Below are 18,925 nucleotides of genomic sequence, written 5' to 3'. Positions count from 1 at the left end.
CAAAGAATTTACCAACCCATTAGCAAACTCCAACGACATCACCCCCTCTCAAGCCCTCTGCGACTCCCTAGCCTCCTTCTTCCACAACAAAATTGCAGACATCCACAACAGCTTCGACAACCGACCCGAAGACCTACCCACCCAACCATCTGCAGAACCTTCTCCCCCCTTGAACATCCTTAACAACTGGAACCCAATCTCCACTGAGGACACCATCCGCCTGATGAACTCCATCCACTCAGGATCCCCAACTGACCCATGCCCTCACCACATCTTCAACAAAGCAGACTCCATCATTGCACCACGCCTCCGAGACGTCATCAACTGCTCCCTCAACTCCACCACCTTCCCGGAAAGCTGGAAACACGCTGAACTCAGTGCCCTTCTGAAAAAACCCACAGCTGACCCCACCGAACTCAAAAACTACCGCCCCATCTCGCTCCTTCCTTTCCCGGCCAAAGTCATCGAGAAAGCTGTCAACAACCAGCTTGCCGCCTTTCTCGAAAACAACAAATCCCTCGACCCCTCACAGTCCGGATTCCGAGCCAAACACAGTACTGAGACCGCACTCATCGCAGCAACAGACGACATTCGAACCCTACTGGACAATGGAGAAACAGTCGCCCTCATCCTCCTTGACCTCTCCGCAACCTTCGACACAGTCTGCCATAACACCCTATTACAGCGCCTCAGCAACATCGGAATACAAGGAAAAGCACTGGAATGGATCACCTCGTTCCTCACCGGAAGAACTCAGAGAGTCCGGCTCCCTCCATTCAAATCAGAGGTCTCTGAAGTCATCTGCGGCGTGCCGCAAGGATCGTCACTCAGCCCCACCCTCTTCAACGTATACATGAGCCCCCTCGCAGCCATCGTTCGCCAACACAATCTCAACATCATCTCCTACGCTGACGACACCCAACTGATCCTCCCACTCACCAAGAACCCCAACACCGCCAAAAACAACTTACACGAAGGAATGAAAGAAGTAGCCGAGTGGATGAAGCACAGCCGTCTGAAACTGAATACAGACAAAACAGAAGTCCTTATCTTAGGTACCTCTCCCTCCGCCTGGGACGACTCTTGGTGGCCAGAGGCCCTTGGAAAAGCACCCATCCCGACGGACCACACACGGAACCTTGGCGTCATCCTGGACTCCTCACTCTCGATGACCAGACAAGTCAACGCTGTCTCATCTTCCTGCTTCAACATGCTCAAAAAAACTTTTCGCTGGATCCCCACCGAAACTAGAAAAACGGTCACTCACGCACTTGTCACGAGTCGCCTGGACTACGGAAACACCCTTTACGCCGGCTCCACCGCTAAACTCCAGAAAAAACTCCAACGCATCCAGAACGCATCAGCCAGGCTCATACTTGATATCCCGCGTAAAGAACACATCTCTGGTCACCTGAAAAACCTCCACTGGCTCCCCGTAAATAAGAGAATTACCTTCCGCCTATTAACCCACGCACACAAAGCACTTTACGAAATTGGACCCGAATGCCTCAACACAAGACTGTCCTTCTACACCCCCTCCCGTCAACTACGATCCTCCAACCAAGCCTTGGCCACTGTTCCCCGCATCAACAAAGCCACCATGGGAGGTAGATCCTTCTCCTACCTGGCAGCCAAAACCTGGAACTCTCTTCCCACTCACCTTCGGCTTACTCAGAACCACCTAGCATTCAGAAAGCAACTTAAAACTTGGATATTCGACAAGTAATTTTCCCCCTTCCTCAAGCGCCTTGAGACCCTATGGGTATGTAGCGCGCTATATAAATTTCTGACTTGACCACTCACTCTGAGGGCTATCAATGGGCTGCAAAGAATTGCCACTCACTCTGGGGGCTATCAACAGGCTGAAAAGAACTACCATTCACCCTGGGGGGCTAACAACAGGATGAAAGGAACTACCACACACTCTGGGGGCTAACAAAAGGATGAAAGGAACTACCACTCACTCTGGGGGGCCAACAACAGGATGAAAGGAACTACCACTCACTCTGGGGGGCTATCAACAGGCTGAAATGACCTACCACTCACTCCAGGGGCTAACAACAGGATGACAGGAACTACTACTCACTCTGAGGGAATAACAACAGGATGAAAGGAACTACCACTCACTCTGAGGGCTACCAATGGGCTGCAAAGAACTGCCACTCACTCTGGGGGCTATCAACAGGCTGAAAAGAACTACCGCTCACACTGGGGTGCTAACAACGGGATAAAAAGAACTACTACTCATTCTGGGGGGCTCACAACAAAATGAAAGGAACTAACACTCACTCTGGGGGCTAAAATCAGGATGAAAGGAACTACCACTCACTCTGGCATGCTAATAACAGGCTGAAAAGAACTACTACTCATTCTGGGGGCTAACAACAGGATGAAAGGAACTACTACTCACTCTGTGGGCTAAAAACAGGATGAAAGGAACTATTACTCACTCTGGGGGCTAACAACAGGATGAAAGGAACTACTACTCACTCTGAGGGACTAACAACAGGATGAAAGGAACTACCACTCACTCTGAGGGCTATCAATGGGCTGCACAGAACTGCCACTCACGCTGGGGGCTATCAACAGGCTGCAAAGGAACTACCACTCACTCTGGGGGGCTAACAACAGGATGTAAAGAACTACTACTCACTCTGGGGGCTAACAACAGGATGAAAGGAACTACCACTCACTCTGGGGATCTAACAACAGGATGAAAGGAACTACCACTCACTCTGGGGGTCTATCAACAGGCTGAAAATAACTACTCTGGGGGGCTAACAACAGGATGAAAGGAACTACCTCTCACTCTGGGGTGCTAACAACAGGCTGAAAAGAACACCCACTCACTCTGGGGGCTACAGACAGGATGAAATTAACTACCACTCACTCTGGGGGGCTAGCAACAGGATGAAAGGAACTACAACTCACTCTGGGGGCCTAACAACAGGATGAAAGGGACCACCACTAACTCTGGGGGGCTACCAACAGGCTGAAAAGAACTACCACTCACTCTGGGGGGCTATCGTCAGGATGAAAGGAACTACAACTCACTCTGGGGGCTAACAACAGGATGAAAGGAACTACTACTCACTCTGGGGTGCTAACAACAGGCTGAAAAGAACTACCACTCATTCTGGGGGCTCACAATAGGATGAAAGGAATTACCACTCACTCTGGGGGCTAACAACAGGATAAAAAGAACTACCACTCGCTCTGGGGGCTAACAACAGGATAAAAGGAACTACCACTCACTCTGGGGGCTATCAACAGGCTGAAAAGAACTACCAACTCACTCTGGGGGCTAACAACAAGATGAAAGGAACTACCCCTCACTCTGGGGAGGCTAACAGCATGCTGAAAATAACTACCACTCACTCTGGCGGGGCAAACAACAGGCTGAAAAGAACTACCACTCACTCTGGGAGCTAACGACAGGCTTAAAGGAACTACCACTCACTCGGGGGTGGCTAACAACAGGATGAAAGGAACTACCAGTCACTCTGGGGGGCTAACAACAGGATGAAAGGAACTATCACTCACTCTGGGGTGCTAACAACAGGATGAAAGGAGCTAACACTCACTCCAGGAGGTAATAACAGGATGAAAAGAATTAACACTCACTCTAGGGGGTTAATAAAATGATGAAAAGACTTAAACGTCACTCTGGGGGGCTAACAACAGGATGAAAGGAACTACTATTCACTCTGGGGTGCTAACAACAGGATGAAAGGAACTACCACTCACTCCATGGGCTAAACAGAGGATGAACAGAGTTAACACTCACTCTAGGGTGTTAAACTGCGGCAATTTGTGGTTGTTGAAAAAAAAAACTATGTTTAAAAATTCATTTTGGCCAACCCCAGAACAAATTAAAGGCACGGGCCACAATGTTAAATGTTTGCATTTGCAGTAAAGTTCTCTCGGTGGAACCCTCCACTCATTTTCTCTGTTTATGCTGGTGCTTATTAAAAGTGTTCTTTTGCATTAAAAAAAACACTCACTCTAGGGTGCTAATAAAATGATAAAAATACTTAACAGTCACTCTGGGGGGTAACAACAGGATGAAAGGAACTACCACTCACTCCAGGGGCTAAAACACGATGAAAATAATTAACATTCACTCTAGGGGGCTAATAAAATGATGAAAAGACTTAACAGTCACTCTGGGGGGCTAACAACAGGATGAAATGAACTACCACTCACTCTGGGGAGTTAACAACAGGATGAAAGGAACTACCACTTACTCTGGTGGTTTAACAACAGGATGAAAGGAACTTCCACTCACTCCAGGGGCTAAAAACAGGATGAAAGGAACTACCACTCACTCCAGGGGCTAAAAACAGGATGAAAGGAACTACCACTCTATCTTGGGGGTTAACAACAGGATGAAAGGAACTGCCACTCACTCTGGGCTGCTAACAGGATGAAAGGAACTACCACTCTCTCTGGGGTTTAATAACAGGACGAAAGGAACCACCACTCACTCCCGGGGCTAATATTCCTTGCCTCCTGTGAGAGCTTTGAACCAAAACCCTGTTCCAGTGAAACCTACAAGTTACAATATAATGATGTGCTTCACCCAGCACCCCTTACGGATATTCCCCATGATCACACCCTGAGCAACCCATAAATTGGCATAGCATTCACTTGGCACATAGACCCAACCTTGTGCACATCCCACTAATTACACACACACCCTTTAGAACACACATTTAAATTCATATTCATTAACCCTCGCTCTGTCGTATGTCTTACATCAGAAACTGCAGACCTCATCACTTCTTACAAGCTTGATGCCCTCTGTATCACAGAAAAATAGGTCACCTACAAGTATTTGCACATCATAGATGTCCTTCTTTCCATAGGTTAATGCATCCATCATGTGGACTGCTCGCATATGAAGGAAGGAATCCCTACAGCCATACAGAAGTATTCCCGATCCTCAGCAAGCAAGTGATACTCAACTCAATGGAGCTGTAGACGAGTGGGCCGATCGACAAGAAAGTGACTCATCTGTAGTGATGCGTCACTTTCCCTGCGCCATTTTGAGAAAACCTTGCGCCACCATGGATGCACCATATTTACAAGACGGTGCACCATGGCAGCAGGATTGACAGAAATCCCGACGCATCTGTTGGGGCAAAAGTCACGCTTTGCTGGAGTTGTGTCGCAAGCACAACTCAATGCCAGCAATGCATTGGGAGGCCTATCTTCATTGTGCTGTGTCACTCCTTACGCCTACTCCAAGCTGGCTTAAGGTTTTGACGCAGTGGTGTCCTAGAAGTGGTGCAGTGAAATCTTGTAGATTTCACTGCGTCACTTCTAGGAGGCTTTTTTGCGTGGGAACGCCCACCCTGCATACATTCTACCAGACACAGGTACAATGTGATGCAGGTCTTTACAACATGCTGCATCTCCCTAGATGCTTCACATTGTAAATGGGCCGTATTTTTACATTGCCGCTGCGTCACAAAAAGTGACGCAATGGCGGCACAAAAATGATGCAAGGGGCTTGTAAATCTGCCTCATGGTGTTTCCCTCTCTCTGCATCTCAGACCGCCACTTTCGAACTTATCTACAGGTCTCCTGGGCAGAACAAGGAGTCATTGATGAGTTTTCTCACCTCTTCACTTCCTCTTCCCTCCAATTGCCCACACCACCCCCTCAGTGATTTTAACCACCTAGACACAAGTTAAAAAAAAAACAAGAGAGACCATCCTTAACCTCATCGGAACACTCTACATGATACATCATGTTGCACAACTAACGCACTCTAAAGGCAGCATCCTCAACTTTGTCTTCTCAACATCACCAACACTACAATGCAAACTAACTACAACCTTGCACTGTACCGACCACTTTTCTGTATCTATCTCCGTTCCCAGTGTCCTACCAACAAACCAAGGTCAACATGAAAGTGCAAACTTTCAAGAGCTTCCAAGACTTCTTTATTGACAACCTAATGCTTGAACTCATCTCTCACACCATCAACTCTACGTCTGACTCCAACACCCTTCTAAACAACTTCAACAATTTTTGTAAAGCTATCTGAACACTCACACCTCAACTACAAAACACAAGTGAAAGCCAAAATCTTCAGCACCCTGGTTTCTAAAGAAAACAATCTATCCACTGCTAGGAAAGAAAACGGAAGAAAAAGAGATCTTCCAAGGACTTCTTGATAGTGTTGTACCGCCATGCAACACGTACACCACAGCAAAGTAGCATACCATCACCATCAATGAAGCGACAAACCATAGCAGACAATCAAACATTGCATCAAAGCGCTTCCAGGCTCACCTATTCTGCGCCCCACAAAAAAGTCAAATCCCATTAATCTCTTCTTCAGTAAAAAAAAATACAGAAGATCCAGCAACACGTCAACCATCCAAGCCAGATTTATTTCCTATGCCCACCTCCTCAGATATAATCAAGCATTGGTCAGTGACTTGGGTCATAACGGATTGGCCTATGGACACACAAGTTTGCTTATGAATTGAGAGTGAGCCGTCACATGTGAGTTTAATCTATGCCTCTGATTTTTTCCTTATCGTCCCTGTTGAACCTACTATGAACCATTCGACAAAAAGGCATAAACCTTGGATGATATTTTTTAAGTGTTTATTAAAGTACTTCTTTTGTGTTATAAAAAGTTAGCACTGGACCGGACAATAATTATTGCATGTTATTTTGTAACTGTTGAGTTCTGAGTCTCTATCCCCACACTAACTCCCTTAGTAGCATTGACTGCTCACCCCGCCGCTACCCTGAGGGTGCAGTGCTGACGGGGTGTCTCTACGTTCAGTCTGCAGGGCCACACTAGGGCAGGGATCTTCAAGGACATTTGTGGGAAGGGATACATTTAGAGTACATTTGACCAGTAACATTGGTCAAAGCATGCAAGAATTTTAATGTTGACTTTAAGGGGGATTCTGTGACTACACCCAGACATTTTTTATACATTGAGAGCATAATTATACACACGCTGAGCCAATAACGTTGGCGACAGCGCAGTGTGAGTCCAAGAGTTCCTAAGTTTCTTTTTTTGTTCCTTCATGGCTTCTCGCTCTCACTTATCCTCCAAATCTTCCTACCATTGAGCCATCTGTCTAGTTGTTTCAGGGCAGTAAGACAGGAGGGACTGCTGCAATCTATATCCTAATAAGTCCATCACATGTGTCCCTGTACCCACTCATGACCAAGCGTATCATCCTGCAGGGTCTCAGACAACCCACTCCTCGATGTCTGCGCCCAAAGCTATAACATAAGTGTGTATGTATAACACTAGCAAACATGGGGTCAACACAAAGACAGACTTCATTGCTGCACTCATGACACGCCCCTACATACCCACAATTCTCTGCAGCATGCACCTTCTAACTGTTATGCATTTCTTTTTGAACCGCAGGACGTTCTGGTGGCCTTGCGATAAGAACTGAATCTGGTGACTCTTGTGAGACTTCAGAGCGCTGAGGCAGCCATCTTGGATCTGCAGCCGTAACCGTGCTATCCAGTGACCAGCAATGGCTCGCCACTTGGCAACAAAAGCACCCTGTATGCGGCAACTTCTCTGCAGGAGCACAAGCTGGGTTTCAAGAAGAACAGGTAGGCATTACCTCTTCCTCGCCAAACAGAGTTAGGTGAGGATGACAATACTCGGAGTAATGAAGATTACCGGTAAGTAACCTGGGCAATACTCCTTTATCGATACAGTGATGCATTCCAACCACACAAATGTGCCCTACAGCAGAGTGAGAGAGCAACAGGGAGACTTGCACCGTAGATCTACAATAAACATTTGGATAGATTTTGACTTAGGACATTCTTACAATGAAGCCATAGTTGTTGCTTATTTACTGTATACAACTATCACCCATTGACAAAGTCAATAGTTCTGGCTTGTTGTAGGTGTAATGTTATTTTAAGTATATAGCTGGTGGCTATGAGAGAAATTACAAAATACCAGTCAGCCGGACACAAAGCTAAGCACAAGCTTTCCGCTTATGTGTTTTAAGCCATGCCCATAATACATCGACCATGCCTCTTGGAGAGTCTGCCTCGTGTGCACTGCCCTGCATGAGGACCTAAACCGAAGTGACTGATGCCTTTCCGTGAGGCAACCGTTGCCCATGTAAAGTGCTCCAATGCCTGCCAGGCGTGCCCTTGCAATATAAAACTGTGATTTAGATATACAATTAATCAAAAAAGAACGCAACAAAGGGGACAACGTTTTGTGTGGGAAATTACCCCGCAGAGGGCCCACGTGCAGCATGCGTGCCCATGAGTCACACTGCAATAAAGTAGATGGTGGAGTTTTGTGACTGTGATGTAACTCCTAAGAAACCTGATCTTGCACAGTCTCATCATTTCAGAACTCAAGCATTTTCAATAGTCTTACAAGGAAGCCAGACATTGCCAACTGTAGGTTGCACCACTCAATCCAAATGTCCTTAGATAAATAACTTTACGAATGGCCATCCAGTGTTGATAGAGTTCAAAATTGTTATATTCTTCTTTCTAATTATACACCAAGCAGCCAACGTGCTTCATTCTATTAGAAGAACTTCATCAGGGTGAATATATTGTTGATTTTTAATTTCAGCCGTAAGGAAAAATATCATCCGTCATGTTCAACTATGAAGACCCCGTTTCTCGTCCCCTCCGTGGAGGTGTATATAAGCAAAGTCAAAAACATGTCTGCTATGCCTAATAGCCTACCTTGTTGGGCAAAGGTCCAACTCCGACGACAATATAATGTAAAAAAGCTGATGTGGTGGCGGTGGATGTGTTGGTGGTGGATGTGGTGGTGGTGGATTTGGTGGTGGTGGATTTGGTGGTGGTGGATTTGGTGGTGGTGGATGTGGTGGTGGATGTGGTGGTGGATGTGGTAGTGGTGGATGATGAGGTGGTGGATGATTTGGTGGTGGATGTGTTGGGGGATGTGGTGGTGTATGTGGTGGTGGTGGTCTATGCGGTGGTGGATGTGGTGGTGGTGGTGGATGTGGTGGTGGATGTGGTGGTAATGGTGGTTGTGGTGGTGGTGGATGTGGTGGTGGTGTATGTGGTGGTGGATTTGGTGGTGGTGGTGGATGTGGTGGTGGTGGATGTGGTGGATGTGGATGTGGTGGTGGATGTGGTGGTGGTGGATGAGGTGGTGGTGGAGGATGATGTGGTAGATGTGGTGGTGGTGGATGTGGGGGGTGTTGGATGTGGTGGATGTGGATGTGGTTGATGTGGATGTGGTGGTGGTAGAAGTGGTGGTGGTGGATGTGGTGGTGGATGTGGTGGTGGTGTATGTGGTGGTGGATGTGGTGGGGGTGAATGATGTGGTGGTGGATGTGGTGGTGGATGTGGTGGTGGTGGATGTGGTGGTGGTGGATGTGGATGTGGTGGATGTGGTGGTAGTGGATGTAGTGGTGGTGTTGGATGTGGTGGATGTGGATGTGGTGGTGGATGTGGTGGTGGTAGATGTGGTGGTGGTGGATGTGGTGGTGGTGGATGTGGTGGTGGTGGATGTGGTGGTGGATGTGGTGGTGGTGAATGATGTGGTGGTGGATGTGGTGGTGGATGTGGTGGTGGTGGATGTGGTGGTGGTGGTGGATGTGGATGTGGTGAAGGTGGTGGTGGTGAATGTGATGGATGTGGATGTGGTGAAGGTGGTGGTGGTGGATGTGGTGGACATGGTGGTAGTGGATGTGGTGGTTGTGGTGGATGTGGTGGTGGATGTGTTGGTGGATGAGGTTGTGGTGAATGTGGTGGTGGGTGTTGTGGATGTGGTGGTGGTGGATGTGGTAGTGGTGCATGAGGTGGACGTGGTGGTGGATGTGTTGGTGAATGAGGTGGTGGTGGATGTGGTGGCGGATGTCATGGGTGTGGTGGTGGTGGATGTGGTGGATGTGGTAGATGTGGTGGAGGTGGATGTGATGGTGGTGGATGTGGTGGATGTGGATGTAGTGGCGGTGGATGTGGGGATGGATGTGGTGGATGTGGTGATGGATGTGGTGGATGTGGTGGTGGTGGTGGTATATGTGGTGGTGGATCTGGTGGTGGTGGTGGATGTGGTGGATGTGGATGTGGTGGTGGTGGATGTGGTGGTGGTGGATGAGGTGGTGGTGGATGATGTGGTAGATGTGGTGGTGGATGTGGTGGTGGTGTTGGCTGTGGTGGATGTGGATGCAGTGGATGTTGATGTGGTGGTGGATGTGGTGGTGGTGTATGTGGTGGTGGTGGATGTGGTGGTGGATGTGGTGGTGGTGAATGATGTGGTGGTGGATGTGGTGTTGGATGTGGTGGTAGTGGATATGGTGGTGGTGGTGGTGGATGTGGATGGGGTGAAGGTGGTGGTGGTGGATGTGGTGGTAGTAGATGTGGTGGTGGTGTTGGATGTGGTGGATGTGGATGTGGTGGATGTGGATGTGGTGGTGCATGTGGTGGTGGTAGATGTGGTGGTGGTGGATGTGGTGGTGGTGTATGTGGTGGTGGATGTGATGGTGGTGAATGATATGGTGGTGGATGTGGTGGTGGATGTGGTGGTGGTTGATGTTGATGTGGTGAAGGTGGTGGTGGTGGATGTGATGGATGTGGATGTGTTGAAGGGGGTGGTGGTGGGTGTGGTGGATGTGGTGGTGGTGGATGTGGTGGTGGTGCATGAGGTGGATGTGGTGGTGGATGTGGTGGTGGTAGATGTGGTGGTGGATGTGTTGGGGGATGTGGTGGTGGTGGTGTATGTGGTGGTGGTGTATGTGGTGGTGGATGTGGTGGTGCAGGTGGTGTGGTGATGGATGTGTTGGTGGATGAGGTTGTGGTGGGTGTGGTGGATGTGGTGGTGGTGGGTGTGGTGGTGGATGTGGTGGATGTGGTGGTGGATGTAGTGGTGGTAGATGTGGTGGTGGTGGATGTGGTGAAGGTGGATGTGGTGGTGGTGTATGTGGTGGTGGATGTAGTGGTGAATATTGGTGGTGGTAGATGTGGTGGTGGTAGATGTGGTGGTGGATGTGAATGTGGTGGTGGTGGATGTGAATGTGGTGGTGGTGGATGTGAGTGTGGTGGTGGTGGTGGATGTGGTGGTGGTGGATGTGGTGGTGGATGTGGTGGTGGTGGATGTGGTGGTGGATGTGGTAGTGGTGCATGAGGTGGATGTGGTGGTGGATGTGGTGGTGGATGTGGTGGTGGTGGATGTGGTGGTGGTGCATGAGGTGGATGTGGTGGTGGATGTGGTGGTGGTGGATGAGGTGGTGGTTGTGGTAGTGGTGAATGATGTGGTGGTGGATGTGGTGGTAGATGTGGTGGTGGTGGATATGGTGGTGGTGGTGGTGGATGTGGATGTGGTGAAGGTGGTGGTGGTGGATGTGGTGGCAGTGGATGTGGTGGTGGTGTTGGATGTGGTGGATGTGGATGTGGCGGATGTGGATGTGGTGGTGGTGTATGTGGTGGTGGATGTGATTGTGGTGAATGATATGGTGGTGGATGTGGTGGTGGTGGATGTGGTGGTGGTGGTGGTTGATGTTGATGTGGTGAAGGTGGTGGTGGTGGATGTGATGGATGTGGATGTGGTGAAGGTGGTGGTGGATGTGGTGGGTGTAGTGGACGTGGTGGTAGTAGATGTGGTGGTGGTGGATGTGGTGGTGGATGTGTTGGGGAATGAGGTTGTGGTGGATGTGGTGGTGGGTGTGGTGGATGTGGTGGTGGTGCATGAGGTGGATGTGGTGGTGGATGTGGTGGTGGTAGATGTGGTGGTGGATGTGTTGGGGGATGTGGTGGTGGTGGTATATGTGGTGGTGGTGGTGTATGTGGTGGTGGATGTGGTGGTGGAGGTGGATGTGGTGATGGATGTGTTGGTGGATGAGGTTGTGATGGATCTGGTGGTGGGTGTGGTGGATGTGGTGGTGGTGGATGTGGTGGTGGATGTGGTGGATGTGGTGGTGGTAGATGTGGTGGTGGTGGACGTGGTGGTGGTGGATGTGGTGGTGGTGTATGTGGTGGTGGATGTAGTGGTGAATATTGGTGGTGGTAGATGTGGTGGTGGTAGATGTGGTGGTCGTAGATGTGGTGGAGGATGTGAATGTGGTGGATGTGAATGTGGTGGTGGTGGATGTGAATGTGGTGGTGGTGGATGTGAATGTGCTGGTGGTGGATGTGGTGGTAGATGTGGTGGTGGTGGATGTGGTGGTGGATGTGGTGGTGGATGTGGTGGTGGTGCATGAGGTGGATGTGGTGGTAGATGTGGTGGTGGATGTGGTGGTGGTGGATGTGGTGGTGGGTGTGGTGGTGGTGGATGTGGTGGTGGATGTGGTGGTGGTGCATGAGGTGGATGTGGTGGTGGATGTGGTAGTGGATGTGGTGGTGGTGGATGAGGTGGTGGTGGATGATGTGGTAGATGTGGTGGTGGATGTGGTGGTGGTGTTGGATGTGGTGGATGTGGATGCGGTTGATGTGGATGTAGTGGTGGATGTGGTGGTGGTGGTAGAAGTGGTGGTGGTGGTGGATGTGGTGGTGAATGTGGTGGTGGTGAATGATGTGGTGGTTGATGTGGTGGTGGATGTGGTGGTGGTGGATTTGGTGGTGGTGGTGGTGGTGGATGTGGATGTGGTGAAGGTGGTGGTGGTGGATGTGGTGGATGTGGTGGTAGTGGATGTGGTGGTGGTGTTGTATGTGGTGGATGTGGATGTGGTGGATGTGGATTTGGTGGTGGATGTCGTGGTGGTAGATGTGGTGGTGGTGAATGTGGTGGTGGTGGATGTGGTGGTGGTATATGTGGTGGTGGATGTAGTGGTGAATATTGGTGTTGGTAGATGTGGTGGTGGTAGATGTGGTGGCGGATGTGAATGTGGTGGTGGTGGATGTGAATGTGGTGGTGGTGGATGTGAATGTGGTGGTGGTGGATGTGGTGGATCAATCAATCAATCAATCAATCAGTGACATTTATAAAGCGCGCTACATACCCGTAGGGTCTCAAGGCGCTGGGGGGGGGGGGTGCTGCTACTGCTCGAACAGCCAGGTCTTCAGCTTCTTCCTGAAGGAGAGGTGGTCTTGGGTCAGGCGCAGGTCGGGAGGGAGGGAGTTCCAGGTCTTGGCGGCCAGGTAGGAGAAGGACCTTCCTCCTGTAGTCGCTCTTCGGATGCGGGGGACGGCGGCGAGGGCGTGGTTGGCTGATCGGAGGTGGCGTTTGGGAGCGTAGAAGTTGACTCGGCTGTTGAGGTAGCTCGGGCCTTGGTCGTGTAGGGCTTTGTGTGCGTGGGTGAGGAGGCGGAAGGTGATTCTTTTGTTGACGGGGAGCCAGTGAAGGTCTCTCAGATGTCCGGAGATGTGGCTGGTTCGTGGGATGTCGAGGATGAGTCTGGCTGAGGCGTTCTGGATCCGCTGGAGTCTCTTCTGGAGCTTGGCGGTGGTACCGGCGTAGAGGGCGTTGCCGTAGTCCAGTCGGCTGGTGACGAGGGCCTGGGTGACGGTCTTCCTGGTCTCGGTGGGGATCCACCAGAAGATCTTCCGTAGCATGCGTAGGATGTTGAAGCACGCCGAGGAGACGTTGTTGACTTGCCTGGTCATGGAGAGGGAGGAGTCCAGGATGAAGCCCAGGTTGCGTGCATGGTCTGTCGGTTTGGGTGCGGTGCCCAGGGCGGGAGGCCACCAGGAGCCGTCCCAGGCGTAGGGAGAGGAGCCCAGGATGAGGACCTCCGACTTGTCCGAGTTCAGTTTCAGGCGGCTGGTCGTCATCCACTCGGCTACATCTTTCATCCCTTCGTGCAGGTTGGCTCTGGCGGCGGCGGGGTTGTTGGTCAGGGAGAGGATCCGCTGGGTGTCGTCGGCGTAGGAGATTATGCTGAGGTTGTGTTTGCGTACGATGGCCGCGAGGGTTTAGGTTTAGGTTTGTTTATTGTACAGTTAATAAAAACTCACAATTATAAAACGTACAAATTTTAAAAAAGTCGGTGTCTTCGTTAAAACTAATAAAGTGCAGTAGTTCAGATGTAAAAAGTCTCAGCTATTGTTGTATATGAGTCTGTGGAGTTTTCGTGTCCTTACTGCTTCCACTTTGATGACCGTGGTAGCCAGGGGTGTTTGTTTTGTTGTTATTTGACTTCTGCTAGAGAAGACCCTCTGGTTTTTTCGTTTAGTCTTTTGGCCACTATCTCAAAGTATTTTGTTATTCTGCAGTTTAGCTGAGTTTCATCAGGGTTAAAACAGAGCATCACAGCCTGCCTGCAGCTCGTTATGCCTTTCTGGTTCCATAATGTTCGTAGCAGTGAGCGCCTTATGTCCAGGAGTTTTGTGCAAATGCAGATTATATGTATAAGGTCCTCTTTTGCAGAAAGACAGAGACGGCATTGATTTGCGGGGTTTTCCCTTGCCCATGGTGCCAGGTGCGGAGCTATAGGAATTCTGCCCATGCGCATTGTAAGAAACTTATTTTTTGTCTTTTGTGTGAGGCCCATCATTAGGTAGTCTTGTGGTTTTAGAGCGCTGTAACCTTTCAGCACCGCCCAGCCGTGCGCTCTCTTAGCTAGGGTGGCTTTGTCCTCGATTAGTGAAACCATCTTGGTGACTTTTGACACCACTTTTTTGAAGGTACGAGGGTCAGTTGCCGACTCCCATAAGTCTGTGAGTCCTAAGACCTTCAGTGAGTCCATTAAGTAAGTCCTTGCAGGTGAGTTGTCTCTAATCGATAGTTCCGTCCATAGATGGGCGTTTAAGGACCCTTGGTCCGCATCTCTGATTTTCCGCCAGCTTTTTAGGTATGCGCCTCTTCTCTCGACTGCTTGTTTCTGCAGGCCGAATTCTAGCCGAATTTGTGCTGGTGATGAGTTGTTGGGGAGATGGAGTATTGCCCTGTATGCTCGACTGATGGTATTGTCTAGTGTTGTTGCGTCTTTCCCTCTCATGGCCTCGCTGCCGTAGGTGAGCATAGGCTGTAAGCGAGCTTTTATTACCTGTAGGAGAGGGCCCAGAGTCCGGTCTGGGAGTACTTTCTGCAAGGGTCTTATCGATAGGTGGAATGTCGTACCCTTTCTGCGAATGGCATCTAGTTGTTGTTTGAAGGAGCCATTGCCGTCTATTATGACTCCTAGGTATTTGTAGGAGGTTACCTGGTCTAACCTCTGTCCGTTCAGGAACCATGCAGGTTTCCGTTTTTTATGGTAGTTTATTGTCATTACTTTTGTTTTTTTCAGTTGATAGTTAATGAGTTGGTTTTTGAAAATACATTGGGGGGCTCATGTAGACGTTGAAGAGGGTGGGGCTCAGAGATGATCCTTGAGGGACGCCGCAGATGACTTCGGAGGCCTCTGACTTGTACGGTGGTAGGCGGACTCTCTGTGTTCTTCCGTCGAGGAAGGAGATGATCCATTCCAGTGCCTTGTCCTGGATTCCGATGTTGCTGAGGCGCCGTACTAGGGTGCGGTGGCAGACCGTGTCGAATGCCGCGGAGAGGTCTAGGAGGATGAGGGCCGCTGTTTCTCCATTGTCCATCAGGGCTCGGATGTCATCGGTGGCGGCGATGAGGGCGGTCTCGGTGCTGTGATTGGCTCGGAAGCCGGACTGTGAGGGGTCGAGGGATCCGTTCGTCTCGAGGAAGGCGGCCATCTGCTTGTTGACGGTCTTCTCGATGACTTTGGCTGGAAACGGGAGGAGCGAGATGGGGTGGTAATTCTTGAGGTCGGTGGGGTCCGCTGTTGGTTTCTTGAGTAGAGCGCTGAGTTCGGCGTGTTTCCAGCTCTCAGGGAAGGTGGCGGTGTCGAAGGATGTGTTGATGATGTCTTGCAGGTGGGGTGCGATGACAGCGTCGGCCTTGTTGAAGACGTGGTGAGGGCAGGGGTCAGTCGGTGATCCGGAGTGGATGGAGTTCATCGTGCGGATGGTGTCTTCGGTGCTGATCCGGGTCCAGGCGTGGAGGGTGGTGGTGGGGGGTGGTTGTTCGGTCATGGTGTGCGTTGGTTGGTTGTTGAAGCTGTTGTGTATGTCCGCGATCTTGTTGTGGAAGTATGAAGCGAGGGAGTTGCAGAGGTCTTGCGATGGGGTGATGTCGTTGTTTCCTGCGCTGGGGTTGGAGAGCTCTTTCACAATGTTGAAGAGTTCCTTGCAGTTGTGTGCCTTGTTGTCCAACCGGTCCTTGAATGCTGTTTTCTTGGCGGCGCGGATCAGCTGGTGGTTTTTCCGGGTGGCAAGTTTGAAGGAGGTCCTGTTGTCCGGTGTCGGTTCTCTTCTCCAGACTTTCTTGAGGGCTCGGCAGTTCTTCTTGGAGCTCTTGAGTTCGTCGGTGAACCATGGGGCCTTCTTGCTGCCGGGTCTGCTAGGCGGGGTCCTCAGTGGGGCGAGTTCGTCCGCGCAGTTGCTGATCCACTTCGTGAGGTTGTCGGCGGCCTGGCTGGGGTTCGCTGAGCTGGCAGGAGGGTGCTGGCTCAGGGAGGTGGCGAGCTGGTCTGCTGTGATCTTGTTCCAGCTTCTGCGGGCGGCCTGTTGCTGGTGTTGGTGGGTCGTCGTTCTCTTGAAGGTGAAGTGGACGCAGCTGTGGTCTGTCCATTGAAGCTCTGTGGCGTGGCTGAAGTCGATGTCTGTGCTGGAAGAGAAGACTGCGTCGAGTGTGTGTCCGGCGAGGTGGGTGGGGGTGGACACCAGTTGCTTGAGTCCAAGGTTGGCGAGGTTGTCGAGCAGGGTGCTGGTGTTGCGGTCGTTGTTGTTCTCCAGATGGAAGTTGAGGTCTCCCAGGAGGATGTAGTCAGCGGAGGGGAGGGCATGCGGGCTGACGAAGTCGGCGATGTCCTCGCTGAATTGTGTGCGTGGTCCCGGGGGTCGGTAGATCAGGGTGCCTCTGAGGGTGGTGTTCGGGTTGGTGTGGATCTGGAAATGCAAGTGTTCGGCGCTGGTCAGGGTGTTGTCGGTGCTGGTCGTGAGACGGATGGTGTTCCTGTGGATGATGGCGATGCCTCCTCCCATCTGGTTGGCGTTTCGGTCCCTCCGGACGATCTTGTAGCCCTCTGGGATAGCGATGGCGATGTCGGGAGCTGAAGAGGCGTTCATCCAGGTCTCCGTGAGGAAGGCAACGTCAGGGGCTGTGGCGTCTAGAAGGTTCCAGAGTTCGATGGCGTGTCTGTGGACGGAGCGGGTGTTGAGCAGGATGCACTTGAGGTGGGTGCTGCTGGTGTTCGACTTGGCGGGTGCTGGTGCGAGGCTGGTCCGGATGCAGGTGAACTTGCAGGCGTGGCAGCTGAAAGGTCCGTGGGTACGTCGTGGAGTGGCTTGATGGCATTCTGGGAGTCGGCCGGTGTTGAGTGCGATGAGGGTGGCGGCGGAGTACGTCAGGCGGGTCAGTCGGGGTCCTCGTGGGCCAGGGGTCCTGGCACTGGGTGCGGTCCAGGCGCGGACGGGCGTAGACGGGCTTACCTGTGGCGCGCCTTCGGCGCACAAACGGTGCGCCCGCTGCGCGTGACCGCTGCGCGTTCGCACGGTCGCCTTTTAAGGCGAAGTGCGCGGGTGGGCGGAGCAGCTGGGAGGCGGGAGCGGGGAGGGTACAGAATAGAAAAAGGGGCGGGGAAAAGCGGCGGTAGCGGGAAGGGAGAGCGGAGGGCGGCGAGGTAGGCGGACAACAAGGAAGGAAAACCAAAAAACACTGGCACAATGGAATGAATAAAAAAAAGAAAAACAGGCACAATTTACAGACAAAACACGGCAAAAACAACAGCAGCGGGGGCAGCCGGCAGCCGGCAAACGAGGCAGGCAGCGAGGCAGAGGGCAGGCAAGGGGCACACGCAGCAGCTGGTGGCCGTGCAGCGCGGGGGTGTCCCACAGGGTGGATGTGGTGGATATGGATGTGGTGGTGGTGGATGTGGATGTGGTGGATGTGGTGGTGGTGGATGTGTTGGTGGATGAGGTGGTGGTGCATGTGGTGTTGGATGTGGTGGGTATAGTGGTGGTGGATGTGGTGGTGGTAGATTAGGTGGTGGTGGATGTGGTGGGTGTGGTTGTGGAGGATGTGGTGGTGGTGGATGTGGTGGTGGATGTGGTGGTGGTGAATGTAGCGGTGGATGTGTTGGTGGTGGATGTGGTGGTGGTGGATTTGGTGGTGGTGGATGTGGTGGTGGATGTGGTGGTGGTGGATGATGAGGTGGTGGATGATGTGGTGGTGGATGTGTTGGGGGATGTGGTGGTGGTGTATGTGGTGGTGGTGGTGTATGTGGTGGTGGATGTGGTGGTAGTGGTTGATGTGGTGGTGGTGGATGTGGTGGTGGTGGTGTTGTATGTGGTGGTGGATTTGGTGGTGGATGTGATGGTGGTGGATGTGGTGGATATGGATGTGGTGGTGGTGGATGTGGTGGTGGTGGATGAGGTGGTGGTGGATGATGTGGTAGATGTGGTGGTGGTGGATGTGGGGGTGGTGTTGGATGTGGTGGGTGTGGATGTGGTGGATGTGGATGTGGTGGTGGATGTGGTGGTGGTAGAAGTGGTGGTGGTGGATGTGGTGGTGGTGTATGTGGTGGTGTATGTGGTGGTGGTGAATGATGTGGTGGTGGATGTGGTGTTGGTGGTGGTGGATGTGGATTTGGTGAAGGTGGTGGTGGTAGATGTGGTGGATGTGGTGGTGGATGTGGTGGTGGTAGATGTGGTGGTGGTGGATGTGGTGGTGGTGGATGTGGTGGTGGTGTATCTGGTGGTAGACGTGGTGGTGGATGTGGTGGTGGATGTATTGGTAGTGGATGTGGTGGTGGTTGATGTGGGGATGGATGTGGTGGATGTGGTGATGGATGCAGTGGATGTGGTGGTGGTGTATGTGGTGGTGGATTTGGTGGTGGTGGTGGATGTGGTGGTGGTGGATGTGGATGTGGTGGTGGTGGATGTGGAGGTGGATGTGGTGGTGGTGGATGAGGTGGATGATGTGGTAGATGTGGTGGTGGATGTGGTGGTGGTGTTCGATGTGGTGGATGTGGATGTG

The 18,925-nt window shown here is 51.4% G+C and overlaps 1 protein-coding gene across 1 annotated transcript in view; it reads left to right on the top strand.

Annotated features, from left to right (window-relative positions):
• Positions 1-18,925, top strand: part of LOC147725889 (long-chain-fatty-acid--CoA ligase ACSBG2-like) — a 380,881-nt gene that overhangs the window by 53,930 nt on the left and 308,026 nt on the right. Inside the window, exon 2 of the mRNA XM_086960034.1 lies at positions 7,412-7,608. Within this exon, the coding sequence (XP_086816160.1) occupies positions 7,527-7,608 (82 nt within the window). The 5' untranslated portion in view covers positions 7,412-7,526. The remainder of the gene's footprint in view (positions 1-7,411; positions 7,609-18,925) is intronic.

This window comes from Lissotriton vulgaris, chromosome 3_1, assembly GCF_964263255.1.
Source record: "Lissotriton vulgaris chromosome 3_1, aLisVul1.2, whole genome shotgun sequence".
NCBI classification, from domain to species: domain Eukaryota; kingdom Metazoa; phylum Chordata; class Amphibia; order Caudata; family Salamandridae; genus Lissotriton; species Lissotriton vulgaris.
This window is presented reverse-complemented; position numbering and strand designations above follow the sequence as displayed.